This window comes from Stigmatopora nigra, chromosome 19, assembly GCF_051989575.1.
Source record: "Stigmatopora nigra isolate UIUO_SnigA chromosome 19, RoL_Snig_1.1, whole genome shotgun sequence".
Lineage (NCBI taxonomy): Eukaryota > Metazoa > Chordata > Actinopteri > Syngnathiformes > Syngnathidae > Stigmatopora > Stigmatopora nigra.
Window position 1 is genome coordinate 1,988,777 of NC_135526.1, and position 21,397 is coordinate 2,010,173.

The 21,397-nt window shown below is 42.3% G+C and overlaps 2 protein-coding genes across 14 annotated transcripts; both read right to left on the bottom strand.

Annotated features, from left to right (window-relative positions):
- Positions 1–3: 3 nt before the first annotated feature.
- On the bottom strand, positions 4–18,270 carry tspoap1 (TSPO associated protein 1). 13 transcript variants are annotated; one of them, XM_077740357.1, is made up of 30 exons: positions 18,097–18,242; positions 15,181–15,348; positions 14,816–14,899; positions 14,648–14,737; positions 14,444–14,566; positions 14,252–14,356; positions 14,073–14,123; positions 13,731–13,751; positions 13,387–13,567; positions 12,692–12,781; positions 12,060–12,265; positions 11,644–11,750; positions 11,462–11,571; positions 10,415–11,290; positions 9,785–9,811; positions 9,497–9,648; positions 9,003–9,428; positions 8,561–8,941; positions 8,202–8,357; positions 7,299–8,036; positions 6,890–6,989; positions 5,269–5,411; positions 4,928–5,096; positions 4,342–4,410; positions 3,503–3,550; positions 3,039–3,145; positions 2,822–2,893; positions 2,410–2,529; positions 2,212–2,246; positions 1,793–1,938 (listed from the first exon to the last, which is right to left on the bottom strand). In XM_077740357.1, the coding sequence occupies exons 1-29, from the start codon at positions 18,106–18,108 to the stop codon at positions 2,214–2,216; spliced, it is 4,965 nt and encodes a 1,654-aa protein (XP_077596483.1). In that variant the 5' UTR covers positions 18,109–18,242; the 3' UTR covers positions 1,793–1,938; positions 2,212–2,213. The 13 variants fall into 13 exon arrangements, with proteins under 13 accessions (XP_077596485.1, XP_077596484.1, XP_077596476.1 ...); XM_077740358.1 differs by lacking the exon at positions 2,212–2,246 and having other exon boundaries at positions 5–1,938; positions 18,097–18,270; XM_077740359.1 differs by lacking the exons at positions 2,212–2,246; positions 7,299–8,036 and having other exon boundaries at positions 4–1,938.
- A 555-nt stretch (positions 18,271–18,825) lies between these two features.
- Positions 18,826–20,796, bottom strand: LOC144212900 (peripheral-type benzodiazepine receptor-associated protein 1-like). The gene is made up of 4 exons (XM_077741092.1): positions 19,942–20,796; positions 19,434–19,541; positions 19,149–19,277; positions 18,826–19,014 (listed from the first exon to the last, which is right to left on the bottom strand). Exons 1-4 carry the CDS (start codon positions 20,191–20,193, stop codon positions 18,826–18,828), a joined length of 678 nt encoding a protein of 225 aa, XP_077597218.1. The 5' UTR covers positions 20,194–20,796.
- Between the last annotated feature and the right edge of the window lie 601 nt (positions 20,797–21,397).

Here is a 21,397-nt window from a genome sequence, read left to right on the forward strand (position 1 = left end):
AAGCCATGTCGGTGCTTTTTTTGTGAAAATATATCGTCCTTTATTTGGTGTAAAAAGACTCCTGTTTTAATTTATATTGCATTCCCCGCCTTTATCGCGTCAACACTGCATGATCATGCAAAAATAAACAAAAATATGTATAGGTGAGCTTCAAATAGGTATTAAAACATTTTTTCCAAGTCATATAAAACCAATTTCACAATAGAAATGCAGGGAAAAGCATCCAATGCAGTTCAATATGTATGTATATATAATATTTTTATATATACACAACTCCTAGAGCTATCTTTTCCACTGCATTTCATAAATCTACAAGTCCAAGAAATAAATAAGGCAGAAAATGGGCTTAATATTGGTTTCATGCAATCAAAAAAAACATCTTGTAAACACCATATTAAGACTAAACCACGTCTTCTGTAAGGCTAAATACTGTTAACTACATGTAAGTGGATTTTATGTGGCGTGGAAGTAGTGCAGGAGAGATAATACGTGTGCATTCAAGGCCGAAAAAATAGAATTAGACAGCAGAAAGAACTTATTTTTTTGCAGCCTCAGCCTTCCTTTCCATCCTAAAACTTATGACTGTCTCAACCTAACCCGGTTAAGTGAAAAACTCTAAATACGCTTGAAAAAACTCCACCCCTTTTTGCAATAAAAGCACCTCAAAGCATTTGGCATTTTCTTTTTTCCCCTCTCACACTTTTTGATGGGGGCTTTAACAGGGCCGCCCAACTACAAACAAACAAAAAAAAAACCTGAGAAGTTACCCACAGGAAGAAGTGCGTGTGCAGTTGGAGCTCACACATTTGCTTGCGCACGACATAGCCCAACACTAAAGTACACACAGCATCCGCAAGCCTTTGAAAAATACACAATGGACCGCTAGTTTGATCACGCAACATTGATGTTGATGACAAAAGCCTCAAAATACTATAACCCCACTTTTTTATCGCGGAAGATTTACATTTTAATATGAATGATTAATTCGATTACATTAAAACTACTCAAGATAGAGTAACCCCATTTTTAAATTTTTGTTTTTATTTTTATTGCGGAGGATTTACATTTTAAAATTAAGGATTAATTCAATTACATTAAATAAAAATGAATAGAATTTTTATATTTTGTTGCTTTTGTTCTATGTGGATTTTTCTGTTGCTATTTTTAATTTTCTTGCAAGCATTACTCACACATAGGGAGTCAATAGGCTCTCTATAGATAGGGAGAATATGAAGCCATTACGGTATTTAAAATTCCATTATTGTAGCCCAAAGTAGCCCTAAGTCAGCCCAAATTACTGCAGGCCAAAATGTGTGATGCAAAAACAAGTCGATTTACGGCGATTGTGATGTTGATAGACATAAAATGGCGATGTAAATCATGTCGTACAACACTAATTCAAATGGATTTGTCTCTCATAGACGTCCTATCCCTTTGCCGTGGGGGGCTCGGCAGAGTGTTGGCTGCCACCCACCCTGTTCAATTGGATTGGACGTCTAGGATTGACAAAGTATTTTAAATTGACAGCCGAAAGATGTGATTATTACAGCTATTGTTCCCCACTTTTCTAAGCAGTGTTCTAAGGCAATTAGCAACAGTCATCGGCTCTGCTTGCTACTAATGAGAAAAAGTGCTTGGATTTCAAAATACTAAAGAAAAAAAAGAGCATCAAGTTAGAGGTCCTGCCTTTCATTCTTTTTTGTTGGAGCCAAACCTTTTGAAGAGTTTCTTGCCTTTGGAGAAGAAGCCTTTCTTCTTCTTGCTTTGTGCAGAGCAGGCATTCACAGGGTCTGGATTCAAGTCTGACGAGGTCTTGGTGGGCGGTTGCGTATCTGCTGGTGCTTCTGGATGCTCTATTGGGTTGGGTTTGGGTTGTGGAAGCAAAGTGTCTTGGATCGTTGATGGATCCGGATGGTTCAGCTCTGGATAAGAGCTTTCCTTTTTGAGAAAAGAGATAAATTAGTCAAGTTCTGTCCAATTATTTAGTGATTTAGCTTTTAATAATCCCACAGGTTGCTCATTTTATACTTAAATTAAGAAATGTGTTTTCAAGGACAACTGCTATTCTGAAATTAACAACAATTCTAGTAGATTTACATGGAAAAGAAGGGAGTTTGACTGTAGTGTACATAACATGAACAAGAAGGGGCGGTAATGGAAGGTTGCTATTGCGGAATGCTGACAAGCTGCAAGCCTGCAGGCAACACTTACAATCAAGTCTCAAAGTGCACAGTTCGTTTCTGCTTCTGTCATGCAGGAAATGGTGAAGCGGGATGGAAAAAAAAAGTAATAGTGTTAAAAAGACAAAACATGAAGAGTTCCGAACAAACAAGCAAACAAAATAAATAAGAAGAGAAGAAATGAAACATGCGTATTGGTATAGCAGAAGTGGAGGTGAAGGGCTACTACCTGTGATTCCTTTTTGTGTTCTGTGGTGGTTTGAACTGGAACAAGTTCAGCTGGGGGGTCTTCTGGGAAAGCCTGGAGGAAGTTGGAGGGGACTAAGCCTCGTTGTCCGTTCAATTCAGCCTAAAATACATAATCATTCATTATGGGATGACAGAAAAATTAAAATTTTAAGTGTCCAAAAGGGTGCTCGGACATTTGTTCGCTGAGAGTTTAATATCCAAGTACTGTTTAATATCTAAGTACTGTTTAATATCGAAGTGCTGTTTAATATCAAAGTGCTGTTTAATATCCAAGTACTGTTTAATATCTCAGTACTGTTAAATATCCAAGTACATTTGACCAGGAGCCAAAAGACCGGCGACCAAATGTCCAGTCACGGTTCGAAAGTCACTTGAAATTTCATAATACTTACGTAGAAGAAGCCATCTTCATCCATGTCGCCAATGACGTGGATGATGTCACCAGCACTGAAGGTCAACTCAGCCTATAAGGAAACACGTCAATTTGTAAGCAACGGATTGGAATTGAATGGATTGTTTTAATGTCATTGGACGAATTCAAAGAAATGACTTCCAGGACAGTTCTAACATCACGTACTACATTGGAGGGATACAGTCTGGAAGTCTGACCTCAATATCAGTGTTCGGGGAGCTCTCCCGTGGATCGTAGTCAAAGATGGCTATCATCCGACGAGCTCTCGGGTCGGGGTTTGCTGCATTTTCGGGGCCCGTTGGATCTACATGGCAAAAAAAAGGGCAAAAATAAGTTTCAGGGATGATAATATTTCAGTGATTGTGAGTCCACTTCATACAACTGAATGCAAAAGGTTCAAATGAAAGCAGTGAGTTAGTATTTTTGCGCTTAATCCCAGCAACACTGCAAGAAAACGGGGAGAAAATATTAAAATATTAATGTCATGAGGAAATGAAGAAACCGGAATAAAGAACTTGATGCAACCTGCAATTAAAATAGTCTAGATGGCGATTAAAAAAGGGCAAACATGGAAAATGAGCACATGCAAGTGGAACATTTGAATGGCCATGTCGGCATGCGGGGAATTATTCAATGGAAGGTCAAAGGGCAAATAACAAACCTGGACTGGAGGAGTGTATACTCTCCTCCCAGAGTGATGGAGACTCGGCTGGAAGACAAGCCAGGGGTAAAATGGAATACAGAGTGGGGACAAAGTCGACAGGTTTAAAGTTGTATTGTGAATTTACTGTCTGGTTATATTTGCGGATCAGAGGGGATAATGAGTTTTATTGATTGGCCAGAAAATTGGAAAAACTTTTGCTATGAGTAACACTGCCGTTAGAGTCATAGAATATTGACTGTGATTGACTAAACAGAGTTAGTGGAAAATATTTTATATTGACCACATAGTCATTTTTTTCCATTTAACCACTTGAAAGAGCCTAACTAAGGAAATACATTATGTCTTACAGTATGATAGGATTTAATCTTTTTAGAAAAGCCACCAAAGACGACAGACGTCCAATCCTTTTTGACTGAGGGGCAAATTTGCACTGTAAAAATGGATTGAATGCCAAATGCTGTCCTTGGTGCTGAAACTAGCTCTGCTGTGATTAATCAACTATATTAAGTTGCTTAGAAAATATTGGCCAGATTTAAAATAAGCCAAATCCTCTTTTTTAAGATTAATATCTATTATTTTTGTACCAAAAATAAATGGAAAAAGGGTAAAACATTAATGCTTCATTGAAATCAATTCATTTAACTTTTGAAAAGAAGAAAAAGTCAACTTCTTTAAAATTGGGCCTCTAATTTTTCACGTTAATTGCTTTGTGAAATTGGTCGCTTGCTAAAATGAGATGAAAGAGCACACTTAGAGCCAAAGACACAAAAATAGAAGCAAACCAGAGAAGACCCAAAAAGGAAGGCAGTGGGAGGGAATTCTGCAGCCAGACACACCTTTCTTGGATCGTCTCGGTTTCGCTGGTGGGACGGGACGGCGTGGAAGCGGTGCGTGTGTGCGAGTGCCTTCATGGGATTTTAGAATAGAAAACCAAAATGTGTGACAACAACAACAACAACAACAACGGCGCCAAACCACGACAAAATCCGACCAAAACGAAAGAACGGGGGTACAAAACAAAGTAAACAAAGACAATGAAATGCCGTTAACAAAGTGGTGAGCGCAAGCGGAAGTGAAAAGGTTGAAATTGTAGACGTTTACTCTGAGATCTGCGTCGGGTAGGAAGCAGGAAACAGAAGTAAAGTGTCAGCTAGAATTTGCCAGACATGAAAACAGCCAGCGTCCAATCAGGGCTCTTTAAAAATGGAATTCAAATGAATATCAAATTATAGTTCAAATCTACTGACACTTTATAATCTCACAAAATATCTAATAGTCCATGCAGGAGGCCTTCTAGCAGGCTTAGTTTTGTGCATGTGCAGCCACACAAATTTTTACGATGCTTTTCAGGATGTACTCCACGTTGAAGTCCAATAGAGCACATTTAAAGAGAAAGACAAATAGAAAGATACGTTGACATACCTGTTTTCTCGATGGACGCCGGCGTGGTTAAGAAGCCCTGCTGGAGGAGCTGCTTTTGTGTTTCTTCATCTTCCACCTGGATCTCCGACACCATGTTACAAGGCACATAGCCCGAACGACCACCAGATTCGCCTCTGTAGAAGCCATCGGAGTCTTTATCTCCGTAAACCTAAGCAGAGGACACTTGTTGAGTAATGCATGCTTGCACATAGTTCATCTTGAATTTTGTTCATAGATGTCAAAATAAACTTTGTCTATTGTTTATCTTTTCTCTATTTTGAAATAAATCGATCATCACCAAATGGCACCGAAATCTTGAATGATTTGGAAGGTGCACATACCATAATGATCTGTCCCTCTTGAAAAGGCAGTTCCTCCTCGGCGGCGTCCGGGTTGGGTGACATGGTGGCAGGATCATAAGGGAAGAGGGCCACAAAGATGCGGAAATCAGCCTCTCTTTTTGTCTTTGGTGATTCCAAACAACCTGTAAGTATTTCCAATACAAAACAAATAGACTCAGTCACCAAAATACTTCATATTTCAAGGCATATGACATTAATTAAAGCTTTTATAACACGCAACAGAACATAAAGAATGTTATTGTAGAAGAAAAAATACCATAATGGACAAAAATGTACATAAAAGCCATTATTTCCAGGTAGCGTTTGCCCTTTTCTGATCTCTGTACATGGTTGGTGTAGTGGGCCCCTCCCAGGTCGCGGGGGTGCTATGTGCAATGCTTGCTTAGCTCAGGCGTGTCCTTAAAAGAGGTAATCAAGCTAAACCACTGATCCTAAGCTCAGTGAGCTGTTTGACAAACACACACCATGTTCACGATCTGCAACACCCAGCTAGAAAGGGAAACGCCGCTAGACACAATCTGATCAAAGTTCTCAGAATTCAACGCTTGCTTCAGAGTCACATATCTCAAAAGATAGGAATGAAATGGCCTCCTTTTAAAAAACAAAAAACAAAATGGTCTACGTGACTAAGTACAGTCTGAGTCTTGTGGGATCCTGGCCAAGACTCCATCAAGGATTTGGGGCGGGCCAGTTCAACTAGCATCATTGATTTAATTACTATTAATTATCGAGATCATTAAGCAAAATGTCAACTTCATTTGTAGATAAAGGTTAGCAAAAAACTTATATGATTAATTATCAATAAAGATTAATATCAACTCATTGGCTGCCATTAAGATCCATTGAGTGGGATGTGATGTCTACTAGTGATGACATTATTTTTTTAATGAATGAAATGACTCGGTTTTAGTTCAAAGCAGATAGAACCCTGTTTTCTAATGCCAGTATGACCCAAAAACTTGTGAGCACGTCTATCCTATTTGACAAAGTGAGACAATTTTGAAGAGCTGTAGTGAGACTTAAGCTGCTCTGAAGAGAGCCGTTCTCTATCTCATTAGGGAGAATCAGGCCATCTGGGGCAAGAATCATGGACGCACAACGCGCAATTTTGTCCGTCCTCGCTGATTCATAATTGACAAAATGTCTCTCTAGTCCAACATTCACATCACCACAAACATCAACATTTGGACCATCCGCAAAACCTTGCCAGTTTTGTGGAGGAAAGTGAAATTCTGCGTGCTATGATATTATTATTATTATGTTAAAAAAGAGAAGAAGAGGGTCTCTAAATGGCATCCCATTTTTTGTCAGCTAGAATAATCAATGTGACTATTTTAAGATTGTCACTTCCTCCTGTCATGACAAGCCACTTTAAGTTAATCTGGTTCTCAGCTTAGTGGGCTTCCACTCCTCCATCACCGCCGACACTCCTCCCTCGCCACGCGTGCTGCTAATCCGGCTATCGGCACGAGGGAGGAAAGCGCCCTCTTTTATCAGATGTAACTACAGGTGTGTCGGCGACACTTCAACATCCCGCCGTGTTAACTTTGTATAGAAACGAGTGGAGAAAAAAAACTGAGAAGCTAAAATCTTATCCTACCTTTGAGGGGCTTGCTTTGTAGACCCACTGATTTCGAGGAGAGTTCCGAGTCTGGAGCCCAGGATGGACCTGCCCCGGAGCCTGGTAGTGAACTTGATTCCTGCAATTAAAACAGAAATAAGTGATAAGTAAAACATAATTATATCGATCTTTAACAGGGAGAACACAAGGGGAAGAACTCACAGGGAAAAACAATGAAAAAAGTCAGGGATCTGAAAGCTTGCTGATGGGAAAATTAACGCTAGACAGCAAAAAGACGACTGGACATCCCCAGTTTTAGAGGACACAGAGTACTGCAGTTAAGGGGAAACAAATATGAAGGATTTCAGACTTGGGAAAGAAGGATTTCAGACTCGGGAAAGAAGGATTCCAGACTATTGATTACAGGCAATAGTGCGCCAATGATTACCAAGGAGTCAGTCTTTGTTCCTTGGCGGTAAGTGGCCCCTCTCTGTTTCATCTCCGGCCCTTCTATCCACCACTCGGATCTCATCTGTTCCAGCACCACCTCCCCAGAAGCACACGCATTGGCCATTTCATCGTTGTCGTCCGTGCCGTACTCCACATCGATCTCCATCCCACGCCGAAAAGGTGACCTCACGGTGTGTACGGTTTTGCTGACCGGGTAGGGTCCCGGTGGGGTAGAGCCACGGCCCGGGTTAGCGGCTTTCTGACTGCGGAGCATGGCTTCCCTCCTAAGGCGGTCCCCTAAACCTCGAAGTAACGATCGGTCTTTGTTGGGCGCGCATCGGAGAGATACTCTGGAGGGACCTTGGCATGGACCGGGATGACCGCCGGGGTCCGTTGCGTCTAAATGGTGGACTCGGTGCTGTGTCTTGGGTTTGACTGGGAAGGGTCCTGGTCTGGTGAGGGTTCTGGGATCCCGGTTGAAGTGGTGGTGCTGAAGGGGGGTTTGTGAATGGCTAGGACACTGAGCGGCACGGGGGAGTTGGTCTGTGTCCTTGGCGAGAAGGTGGCCGGGTCTCGTTTGAAACTGTATCCGGTGAGGTTCTTTTCGACTGCCGTCCTCTCCTTCCATCGACTCGGGAATGCTGAAGAGCTGCTTGCAGTGAAATGCCTGAGGGGGGAGTTTAAGGATCCTTTCCAGGACATCTTCTTCAGTGTCTGATGGCTCGGATTTTCTTAACTGGGATGGATAATAAAAGGGCCGGCGAGCGAAAATGAAAGATGGTCGAGGCATGCAAAAGGGAGAGTGGAAGAAGAATCAAGAGTGTTGAAAAAGAAGCAATTTGGAATATGTGGTAAGAGATAGAAAGAAAGAAAAAGCTGGACCTAATCCATGGATACATACCCTGTTGGCTGTAACTGTGTAACCCCTGGGGGGCGCATCCAGGAGATGGTCAGAGTAAAGTTCCTCTTCTTCCTCTTCTAGGATGTCAGACAGGTCGGAGCGGCTGTTGTCAGCCAGGTACTCAATGGGAGGCTCCACCAATCCTCTTTCATAGCTCTGAAATGAGAGAAACGCTATGGTAAAAGTCCATTTCTTACATAGTCTTTTCTAAAATCATATTCTCTTGAGTGATTAACATGACTTCAACTGTTGGTGGGGCTGTAAAATTATAAATCTTTGGAGGTTCCCCAATCTTAGCAATTGAAAGGGTTGATAATCACAAAATAGTACTGAGAGAAAATCATCACTAAAGAACTAACTTGTTGCGTCTTTGCATACACCGGATTCTGGTCTTGTTTCAAGAACTCCTCGATGGAGACCAAGCGCTTGTTTTCTTGTTCTTCCTCGGCCTCAGAGTCCAGTGGCGACGTACTGGGGGGGCGGTGGATTAAGGTGTCCGTTGGGTTTAGGAGGTCAGTGATTGGAGCCTTGGGAGGCGTGGGGATTCGCTCCGGTGTTGCGAGTTTGGCACAAGGATCCTCCATGAACTCGGTTAAGGACGGAAAGGGACGTATAAGTCCGGGGCTTTCGGAATCTCTGCGGGGGTCCGACGGGATCGCCGGGACCACCTCGGGTGCTTGCGTGGATGCTAAAACGGGAGGCGCTTGAGGGGGTGATTGAGTCGGGGATGTCACGTTAATCTGAGGAAAGGAAATAACCGTTAACTGAAGTTTTGAATGTCATGGAATTGTGAGGATTTACCACGGGGGTGCTGGTTTTCGTCTCGGGTACTGCAGCCTCGCAGGATTGCGTTGGGTCCGACCAGGCTTTGACAAATGAGGCGGTTGACACGACATTAGGACAGATGTCGGGAGACATGTGTCTGTCTTGAGGTGACGGGTGAGGGATGGCGGAGACTTTGGCAGCAGAGTTTCCCAAAGAAAGCAACGAGGACAGGTCGCTGCAACCTACGGCCTCGCACGTGAGGGACGGCACTACTGGGACGGTGGTGAGCGGGCCGGCCATGATGGCAGCTAGCTTGGAGGGCACGTTGACTGGGAAAGAGTCACAAGACTCGCCATGTAGAGACATGGTGCGAACGGTGAGATGCTCAGCTGCCTGAAGGGATTGAATCTGGGAGGGGCCTAACAGGGCGCTGCCGGCGGTTGGAGAAGACACCTCCAGCACCTTAAATCAGAGAAATGAGTCATCCAAAACATGCTTATTTTGAGAGAAATCTCACTTTCTGGGCATACCTTTTTGTTATCTGCATAGATAGTGTATCCAGTAACACGGACGCCATTGGACGTTCCGGTGGAATCGATAGTGACGGGTAGCCAGCTGATGAGAGCGATACCCGGTGAAGGACCGCTATCCAATTGTACGTCAAGTGGAGCATCAGGAGGGCCTACATAAATGGTAGTAGAAAGTAGAGCAGGAGAAACTTTGGTATGAGTATCGGAGTAGATGATGGAGAGGCAACTACAACCAATCACGGCTCTAAAAAAAGGGGGACATTTAGATACTGATAGATTATTATGTACCTGTGTTTCCAGACTGCGGGCATGAAACTTGAGAAAATTTGAGGTATTGTGAGAATAGACTGTTTAGAGATTCTTAGACAAGTGTAAATGCTAGATCACTACAACTAATACTACTAATACTCTGCTCAACATCTAGGAATACTATCATGAATTTGAAGGATGGCAAAACAATTCAGGTCAAATTTTATCTTTTCTGAAATCAATTGAAATTTTCTGATGTTTATTTCTGTATTTTAGCATTTGTATTTTTTGGGAGGGGGGCTTTTTTCTATTTGTATTCATTTTTTTCCAACTAAAAATACAACTTAAAATGTGTAACAGTTTTTTCAGACTATAAGTCGCACCTGAGTTTTTTTTAAAATGTATTTTATATTAAACTCATTGCATGCAATTGACAACAATAGCCGTCCAATTTATTTAAACTGGCATGACTCCCTAATTATGAATCTTCATTTATGATGTTGACCAATCGATTTGAATTGGCAGGCAGTGATTGTAATGAATGTGCATTGTTCTGTCTTTGAAAAAAAAACAACTAAAGATGTTCATTATTTCATCATTCGGCAGCATAACCTTTCAGGAACTGAAATTATGAACATTTCCCCGAGAGAAATTAAAAAAAATTCTGACCTGCCACGAGCGTCCTGAAGTTAACGCTGGCACTTCTGCGTTCCCGTCTCTCGGCGGGCAACTCCCAAGGCGTGCGGTGCGGCCTGGCCTCCACTTTGACCGTGTACTGCAGGCTGGGGAAGAGGTTATTGAGGCACAGCGAATAGCAGCCAGCCTTGACCAGCTCACATTCCTTCTCGTTCAAGGACACAATGTGCACGTAATTGCTGTTGCTGGGCAACCAGGACAGCTTGGCCGAGGTGGCGGTGACGGCGTCCACGCGCAACTGCGTGGGGGCCACGCAGACGTCCCGGCCGATGAGCACGCTGCACCTCAGCCGCTCCGAGACGCCCTTTTCCGTCAGGCTCTGCACGGACACCCGGTAGGCCTTGAGGTTGACGTCCAGCCGCTCCAGGACCGCCTTGGTCTGAGCGCCGAAGGGCACGTTGAGCCGCAGTTCCTGGTCCACGTACACGTTGTAACTCCACACGTTGCCCCACCCGGCCGGGACCAACGGCGGGTCCCAGCTGATGATGATGCTCTTGGCCAGCTGCTTGATGAGGGTCAGCCTACGCGGGTAAGGCACGGTGTCCACTCCCACCTCCTCCAGATCCGAGTCCAGGCCATTGGTGAGGGGGGCTGGGACAGCCAAGGCCGAATTGGAAGAGGCTGAGGCAGGGCCGCAGATAGGAGAGGCCTCCGTCCTATCCGAGGCGTGGTGCTGGACACTTGTGTGGAGGTGATGCTGGTGGCTGGCACTGCGCAAACTAACGTCTAGCAAGGAGTTGGGGCTCACGTCGCCACTTTCCGCCGGATGAGGACACATCACGTCGTCGTCCGATACCCGTTCCACAAAATTGGAGGGGACCAGCCCTCTCCTTCCATCTACCAGTTCGCCTGGGGAGAGGTGAGATCGCAATGAAAACCAGAAAAATGTCAAATATTCTATATGTTATTCATATCAATCTTCAACCTATTTACCATTGTTGATTAAACAAAAAGGGAAGACACATTTTAAACAGTTTGCTTAGATGACCCTGTGCAACGTGACAATATAATGTAATCTACCTTCATAGAAGCCATCATCATCCATTCCTCCATAAACATAGATATATTCTCCAGCAGTGAGCGGTAGCTCCATTTCAGGGTTATCATTGGGGCCGTCGTAAGGATTATAGCTGTGTCACATATACACATCAGTGCATTAGACAACTCTTTAGTGTAGATTCTGTGTGGACAAATGTACAAACCTGTATCGTGCAATAAAAACTTGGAGCTTGGACGCTCCTCTGCTGTCGGCGTAAGGTGTCGGGGCCATGTCCACATCCAACTCCTCCACCTCACTGGCCGTGTCCACCTGAAAACATAAGGTCAGCACAAAAATGTACAGCTTCTTATGCTTTTTTTCCCAATTACAATCATTTTCAGGTAAAAAAGTGCTACTTTTTACTACTTTTTCCTCCCATCTTTGAACAATGCAGTTTAAAGTACAGTGGATCTTTTCGATTAAAAAATAGTCCTTTTTTTCAAATTTGATAGTTGGGCTTTCTGTATTCTAGTGTGCTTTATAAAATGTGGCATTCATTGAGGGTGCGCCTTTAAATGCAGTGCGCCTTATAGTCGTGAAAATACAGTATATATAATATATACAAATATACAACAATACCTCATGCGTGGGGCTGGATTTGTGCGGACTAAGGTGGGTGTCTGACTTGGACGTGACATTGGCGGTCTCCGACTTGCTGGAGGACGACGCCGACTTGGCGACGGTGATCGTGGGAAGCTCTCGATGCTTGGTCCCCGGTGACCGCTCCCCCCTGGAGAGCCCCGCGGCGTGGGGCGTGGTCCCCAAACGTAACGCGGCCGCCACATCTAAGAAAAACAGGACGAGAAAGACAGTGTTGAATTCCAAAATCCACATTAAATGATGTGTCTTCCCAAGTTGGGGCCACGGGTGACTGAGTGGGTGAGGTCAGTGGTTAACATGCAGAAAGCTCAAGGTTGAACCTTGCTGATTAAAACGGTGGAGAGAAATCCTGCCTCCATCTGTCTGTAGTCAGAGGTCACACTACCTTGTGCTAGCATGTGTCACACCAGCATCACTAAGGGGATTAGCCGATTCCACAGACAGTTTTCACCTCCACTCCTCAACGGTGTTTCATGCAAATGGTTGAACCGGAACGGCCAGCTCGCTCATGTGAGATGACGGTTGGTTAAAGTGTGGGTACATGCCATGCCCGTGTGAAAACGTCCAAAATGCATAGTGGATGAGTCACGAGGACTAAAAAGTAGCATTACCCTCGCCACATGAGAGAGTGTCACCTCCCTCCAGACTCCAGAAGGCTATTTCGCTCAGGGACTCCATATCCCATGAGACATCTGTGAAGTCTAAAAGATACGAGCCAGATGCGTCAAGTTGTTAGATTTTTTTTACCAGAATTGAAGCCTCGCTAGGAGACAAGCGGACTGAAGGAAGACTGTTGGTAGAATGGATATAAATATTTGTGAATTTAATTAACATTAAATTTGGATTGGAGGCCTACTGTGGGATAATTAGACATTTCCGGGTTTATTTATAAAAACCTGCCCTGTCTGCAGAGTAGACCACAAGTTAAGAAATGAACCATTTCATCCAATGTCATGATATAAGAATGTAAAAATTGATACATTTATGTCATTAAGGTTTATGCATAGCGTATTAATGCACCCTCACTTATATTTAGAAAAATAAAAGTGCAAAAATATTTTAGATTCATTTCAGTTCCATCTTTTTTACTTGATATTTTTACCAAATAACAACACTAAACTAAATTGGACCTTTACTAGGTTTTATAAGTTCAGGTATAGTATCCTAAAGAGTTATTGGTCCACCCAAGTCTTCAACAAAAATATTTTAGAACAAAAATGCATTGATAGTTCTGCATAATCAATAATATGGCATGCATTGAAATCTTTCTACTGACTCATGTTAGGCGGTTGGAGCCTTGATTTACCTCGGTCTGTGGACAGGCCCACTCCATTTGTCAAAACAGAGAGGCCAGGGTGGTTAAGAAAGCCGGCGCCAGCCAGGTCCGTCTTGGAGGCCTGCAGTCGGAACTTCTCCAACTCTCGGGACAATGAGCCAAACTGTTCACTCTGGCTGCGACATTTCTCCTCCAGATCTCGCACCTTCGACTGGACAAAAAAAGTAAAAAGGGTAACGGTAAAACTTCCAACTTCCAAAAGATAACAGACTTAATCAAGCTGATTTGATCTGTCTACCAATAGACATTGAGGAGAATTGTGAAGGGCTATCAAAAAGGGATGGTGGTCCACGGTTATAAAAAGTAAACAATACCTGCATGCAATCCAACGTACTCTGGTTAGCAGAGATAGAAGAAAAGGAGTCAGAAAGACATTGAACCCTTGTAATCTTTACATCAATTAAAAAAACACTTTTCCCAAAAAGTCCCAAAAATGGCGACTTTAATGGCAGCCAATGAGTTCTTAGAGAACCTTGAAAAGCCCCAAAACCAACGGAGTGACCTTGAAAAGCCAAAAAATCAGACAAAGGACAAAGAAACAGCCGTAAAAATCCCTAAAAAATCTCTAGAAAAAAATTTAATATAAGCCCCCTAAAATTGACCAAAAAAATTGACAAAAAAAATGCGTGCCATTGACAAAATAGATTGAATCTCACCTCCAACATCTGGACCACGCCTTCATGCTCCCTCTTGGCAAACAACTGAGCCTAAGAAAAAGATGGAAAAATATATATATAATGGTTTGCTACAAAACCCTGCTTACTATTGCAAAAAGAAGAGCAAAGGCCGCCTCCTGCTGGTGTAAAACCCAGTTCAAGTGTCGTGCCGCCCTCACCCGCTGCAACCGTTTAATTTCATCTTGCTTGAATTTAAGGATAGCCAGAGCCTGCTCATGTTCCAGTTCCAACTGCTGCCTTCGCTCAGCGACCTCTCGCATATGCTGCCAAAGAAAGACAAAAAAAAAACACTGGTGAGAAGTGGAAACTGGGGATGGGATAGACGTCTCCATTTTTTAGCGACAACCTACCTTTAGGACCTGCTCTAAGTTCTCCAGTTTGGCACAGAGTCTTTGGTTCTCCTCGAGAACTGAATTGTGTTGAGCGGTCACTTTAGAGAGTTCTTCCCTCAACTCCTCATTCTCAACTCGTGTCTGGAAAAACAAATCTTTTTAGAAATGGTGGCCTCATCCAGATAGGCGTTAAGCTATTTTTTTTTAGGTATTTGGGCTTACCTGGTCGAGCAGCTGTGCCTTCCTTCTGAGGAGATCTGCCTCCTCCTTTAATGTCTCATTTTTGCTTTTCTCATCCTCAAGCTGGCGTTCCTGTGGTGGAGGGAGATGACCAATCAGGGTTGGCGTTTAATGGAGATGTGGTAAGAAATGTGGAAGAGGATGGCTTACCAAATCAAGGCATTTTTTCTGCCGCTTCTTTGCTTCATGATCACAATTTTCACATTCTTTTCTCTTCTTTGTCAGCTCGCTCTCCTAAAATAGGATACATGACATCAAAGTTAGCCGTTTCAGAGACAGTGGACATTTATTTAGCATTAAAATGAGTGACAGAACATGTGCTATAGTTAGCAAATTAGGGGAATCAATATATACGGGTATTTTTGTCAGAACTGAACTGAATTTTACAAATTATTAGTTATTGGTGTTGAAAAATGTAGAATCGGTCCCATGTAGGTGAGACAAAAATCACTTTCAAAAGCAAATAAATGTCTATTTATTGGATCTCTAATTTTAACCATAAGGACGTTACTGACCAGACACTGAAGATGCTTATCTGGATTTTGGTCCTGATGAGAGGGGGTCAGGCTGAGGCCCACGTGGGCCTTCACTGGCAGCCCCGACTCCTCCTCCTCCTCTCCAGGAGTCTTCTCAAACGTCGATAGAAAGTCATCTAATTGCGCACACGGGGTCTCTCCAACAACCTGACACCAGAAGGAGAAAAATGGGTCAATTATTCGCCATTCACATTATTTTGAGGGTGCAATTCAGCCACCCCATTGGATGATGAGTCCATAATAGAGAGGACAACTTTTATTGAGAGAATGCCAAATGTCTACTACCCAACTGGGCAGTCAGGCCGTTAAGAATTGGGAATCAAAATCTAATTTTAGTCCAAACCTACTTATGGTCAACAGCTGAAGAGGTGACTGTGTTAGTGAGTGACGCCAAGGGAAGGAAGGCCATGACCTAATAAAAAGGCTCAACGCCATTCAGCCATTTGCAAAAACTATTCTTTTTTATGCTTCTGTGAGATGACGATATTTTAAAACAGATTTTTTTTGGACTCAGCAAGAAACGGATACAAGGTTGGGTTGTATTTGTACAAAATGGTGGCGGAGTTTGAAATAGCTTTGCTAAAGTGTGTGGGTGTGTAGCACACACAGGGAATCCCCAGTCAATGGCTTCCATGATAAGTAAGAATTAAAATGGCAAAGTTAGTTTTGATTTGAAGATGCCTGCGGCCTATTTTTGGGGTGCTGCCAAATATAGCTTTCTCTAATTGGTCTATTTGGTCTACTGCCAAAAATACAAGCCTCTGAGTGGTCCATTTTTGCGGGACAGAGAATTTTGGTGAATTTTGGCATACAGGTAATGGCATGGATTCTCTGAGGTTAAAATAAATGGAATTATTATGAAATTGTAATGCCATTTGGGGGAAAAACAGAATAAATCAGGTTTATATATATACATATAGTATATATAAATATATAAACATGTGGCAACTAGATTTCAGCAATTTAAATTGAGTAGAAAAAATATTTCTTACATCTGTTTATATTATTACATAATCATACTGAAAACATATTTTTCTGTGTGCCTACAGTTCATTTGATCTCGTATCTCAACAAAAGTGATATAATAATAAAAAATGGGCATTTACAAAACATATTTTTTTAGTAACCCTGAATTTCCAAGAGCAGGAAAAGCCTATTTTGATATGTGGAGGAAAATAATGACTGTACATACTGTCCATAATAATAATAATTATTAGGAATCCTATTGAATCTATGTTTGTTTATGTGTCTTTTAACCTGGAAATTAGGTTTTTCTGATGGGATTTAGATCAATATTGGTCCCTAGCTAGCTTTCTGAAGGATAGTGAGATGTAGACAGCCAAGGCTAATGAGTCCATCTCTGCATGGACTGTAGTGTATTGTCACCACACTGGCCGGGGCGGTCCATAAAAATAAAAAATATGAAGAAGAAGCTGGTTCTTGGAGCACTAAAGCATAACGATACCCCATTCAGCAGTCCCCGAGTGCCATAAGCACATTGGTGTAATCCCTGCAGACTACTGAAACAGGTAACTGGATCACTTCTTTTAAAAGCACCTTAATGGATTGGCCTGGCCGTTGATTTTCTTTTTTAATACATAGCATATCCATGACAAAAAAAAGCACCATGTCGTTGTCACAGAGTATTCCTTTAACATCTGGAAATCATTTTATAAAAATGCTTTTTATCCCCTCCTTTGCTTCATCCATTTGAATTGTCATGTATCAAATATACAGATTTCTGCGAGCCGACGGCCTGGCTAACGGGGTTCTAAAAAAACTAAAGCCACATGTAATGCCTTGAGCGAACTCTGTCCCCGTGGCGGATTGACAGCGGTTAAGTGTCACGAGAATTCGCACCACTTGAACGTCAACTCCGAGCAAGTTGATTCGAGTAAAAGTGCCAAGCAAAAAGCCGTCCAATTACAACGCAAAGTCAATTGAAAATGGGATGGATTGACCTACCCCTGGTGCGTGATGGGAGGCTCTGGCTCTCTGGGCCTGCTAGTTATCCAGAGCAGGGCTAGGTAGAAAAGTCTTTGGTGTGCGGCTGGAGTCTTACCTAGCAGCCAAAACCCTCTCATCGCTGCCACAGCAACAGAGAGCGGATTAGCGGACTGTACCATTCTGTTGTTAGAGGGGATTAGAGTTCACACAACATGGCCCCGTTCTGGGTCTTCGTGTGCCACCGACCAGTGCGTGTGTGCGAGCCCACAAAGGAGAGATTACCGCAATCGGCATTCTCATTTCAGCCTGATGGGGAGAAGGCTGCACATCGCCGCCACTTGCGGATGAAAATGACGATACGTGGGATTAAATGCTACCGTCAATTCCTCACGTTAATCCCCGAAAAAAAAAATGAAAATTATCGCCAGGTCGTAACGGTTCAAGAAAATGCGTGTTGTTAAATGTGTGTGACAATATTTTCCCCTCATAAATAACGTAAATCCCGCCTTATGTAAGAGGTTTGGACGTCTATGACGTCATTTCATTTCTGGTTGAATATACACGAGCATCAATTCTGCGGTAGGGACTAATTCCTGGAATGTAATCCAAAGAAGGTGAGTTTTAAATGTGGAGAGGATCAAGAGTGTGTGAGTTTTTTTATCTTTGCTCAGGTCCAGGTTCAAGAAAGGGAATCATCTCATTATGCCTGCTGGCAGATTAGTATCGGATCAAACCACAAGCCATTATATAACGCGGCAAAACAGCCAGCATGCCAAGCATCAACGTATCCTCCCATTCAAGGATAAATGCTGACAACTTACATCTTTTTTCCACTGATTTTAGCTGCATTTTTTAGGCTGTTGTATTAAAAATTGAATATTTTTTGGACCATAGCATCAAATCTGCAGCATTTGTAATTGTATGGACGGAAATGAGTGATTTTTCTACCTGTTCTTGCATGAGCTCCACTTTTTCAGGGGTCTTCTCTGGACCACCAGGATCAGGATTGTGGTTTTGGTGTTCCCCAGTTGAGGTGAGGGCCAGCTGTCTTTGGAGTCGAAGAACTTCTCGCTGAGATACCCGGAGAAGTTTCTCAAATTCTGCTAAGTCCGATGGCACAGGGGAACCCTGTAAAGATACATAAATAGGTTATAGTATATAAAAAAAATGCAGATTACTAAAATCCCACAAGCTCATAATTCTCTTATGGCTATCACATTACTAAATCTATACAAATAAAGGGCTGAACTTTAATAACAAAATGCTTTTTTGATCATATATGTTAAAAAAAACCTTAATACTATAAAACCTACACATAAGTGGACATCATAATCATTATTTTGGGTTTTGTTGGCCTGTTATCACCTTTAATATTAAATTGATCCCCACATAATGAATATGGATGTCAGATTATTATTTTAATATCATTGCATTTGACAAATATCATTTTAAATGTCTTTGCGTCTCTTTAAAAAGTTGAGTTTTAAACACAAACATTTAATGTGTGTGTTAATTTAAAGTAGGAGGGTCCACAGCAGATGAATTGTTGTCCAGTAGAGGGCAGGCCTTAGTTAACATGAGTCAGTTAAAAATATATAATAACTGTTTGATAAAAAAAAATGGGCACTGGACCGTAATATGGAATAATGTTACGGGGTAAAGGAGTTGATAATATAGTCAAAAACGACTGAAAATACATACTTTGGCAGAGCCCAGTTGCCTCAAGTCATGCTGCAGTGCAGCGATTTCCTTGTCCTTGCTCAATAGTGCTTCGGCGTGTTGGGCCAGGTCACGTGCTCGCTGTCGTGCAAACGCCTTTTTGTAGTGTTCCGCCGATCCTGGTTTCATCGCTGAAGGAGAACTCACCTAAAAAGAAAAAAAATCAAGTTTATTGCAATGATTTCTGTGTGTATAGAGCGGACACCTTTGCTCTAAATCCACCAAATTGTACATACGTTTTGTTGTCATTGTGAATGTTAAATGTATGCAGTATAGTATACCATTTTGAGATTGGCCTCCTGCAATTTGCGAGCCCTTTCCTCCAGCCTTTTAGCAAGCACGGCCAACTCTGCGTTTTTCCTCCTCAGCCGCCGGACTTTCTCCTCGGTTTCTGGAGCACTGCTTTTCCGCTAAACACATGAGCATAACACATCACACACTGTAGCAAAACAAATAATATAATATATGACACTGCCAAAAAAAGAAATGAGTTCATAGATCATAAGCCTATTTTCTTGTGAGTCACAAACTTTGTCAAGACAAGCAAGAATTCCTCCGAAACTTACTAAAAGGCCATTTTCTTCTTTCAGGGTGCTGCATGTCTTCTTTAACTCATCCAGAGCTCGCAAGAGTTCAAAGTTCTGCCGGACCAGAAACCGGTAGTCTGCACCATTCTGAAAAATATGTCAAAAATATTAGAATATACAGAAAATATACATGAAAAATTGCCTTTAGCACACACAATTATGAGGCTCACTCAAGGTAGTGTTACATATATTCAATATTTCTTCCTAATTTGACATGGCTCAGTTAGCAAGGCGGATGCAACTCAGTGAGTAGCAGGAGGTCAAGGGTCTCCACACAAGCTGTCGGGGTAGCCTCGGCAGCTTGACATTATAGCCCTGCCCGAGGCTACCACGTTGACAAAACCTGTCTATATCATCCTAAAAGTCTCAGGAGAATGTTTCTTCAATGATAAGATCAGTTTCTGTGCATGTCTGTGCACTTTAAGGAGATTTAAGTGAAACAAAACAGACATTTTGCCTTCCAAAGAAAACAAAAAGACGTACAAACCTTGTGTTTGACTTCTGCTTCAAAACCATTGAGATTTGCGTAGAGTGAATGATGCCTCTTTCCTAACAATGATGTGGAAGGGGCCATAGCTACGGATTTGACTGAAAATCCTGGACCCTCATCTCGGTGGTCTTCCGATTTCTTCAATTCTTGTTGTTTTTGTTTGAAAATTTTGTCCTCTTGTCTGCAGTCCATTTTTAAATGTGCAGATGTGTGGTCAGGCGGCTCTGGCCGAGTCCACAGGTCGTACATCACTCTCGGCTACTCCAAAATTGACGAAGAGCATAGAGAGGTCTATTTCATCCCCAAATTAAAAAGCCAACGTCATACCACTTCAAGACTGAAGCCGTTGTTAAGTGCCTGGTCCTTCTCTCCGAGCAACGGTATCTCCAAAAAAGAAATGAGGGCAAGTGTCCTCCAAACAAGACGGGACATAAATCTTTTCCCAGCTTACGATGTTACAATAATTGTCCCGACACTCCAAATATTCAGCTTGAGAGCAATGCTATGCTACAAATAAAGATGGTTGACGAACCACTGGCGTTTCTGTCCGGTTTACAAAATCCAGGTTAATAAAACCTCCCCAAAAAACCTACTGATACAATGTCTTTCAGCCCAGACTGGAATAGCAATTTAAAAAAAAAAATAGCTAAAACGAGCCCTACGCACAAGGGGAATCCATCAAACAGGTTCCTCATGCGCTGTTTCTATCCAGCTGGGATGTCCTTGGTATCTTAGCACCGCTATTCGTGGCTTTTGGACAGATGCAAGACGATGAGACGACAGGCAGCCTGAGTCCATGTTGTTTCCAGCATCGTAAAGGTGAAGAAAAGGGGCGATTGAAAAAAAAAATGAGTGCATGAGGCAGTGGGTGTCATTGTGAGAAGGGGGTGGGGAAGACTATTCCATCATCCTATCACAAAAAGGCTAGCGTTCACGCTGGGTCCAATCATAACAGTGACTATAGCTGGTTTCCATGGAGATGACGCTGGAATGATGTTGGCTCTCTATTGATTGTTGAAAAGGCGACGCGGGGAGGCTCCACACTTTAACAAGTGTAACTAATCCTTATGTTTAGTTGCACTTTTACACTTGTAAAGCCAATTAAAAACCTGACAACATTCAGAGTTTGGGATATAATAGTACTACTTCAATGGAAATTGAAACTTCTTCACATATTAGTACTTTTTGAGAGCGAGACCCTTATAAAAGTGGCTAAAATTAGGCAAAATACTTCTTTTTTTTAAACTAAATGTCAGAGTACCCAATCTATGTAAACATAGTAACCTATTAAGTACTTTACTCCTTCTTTTGTTTTCAACTCTACTGACTTTATTTGGATAACGCACAATGGGCCAAACAAATCAGAGTTGCTAGTTCACCACCTCTAACTACTTTATAGCTATCACTTACATTCAAGCTGCATTTAATGTCCTTTAAAACAACTCAGGCTCAA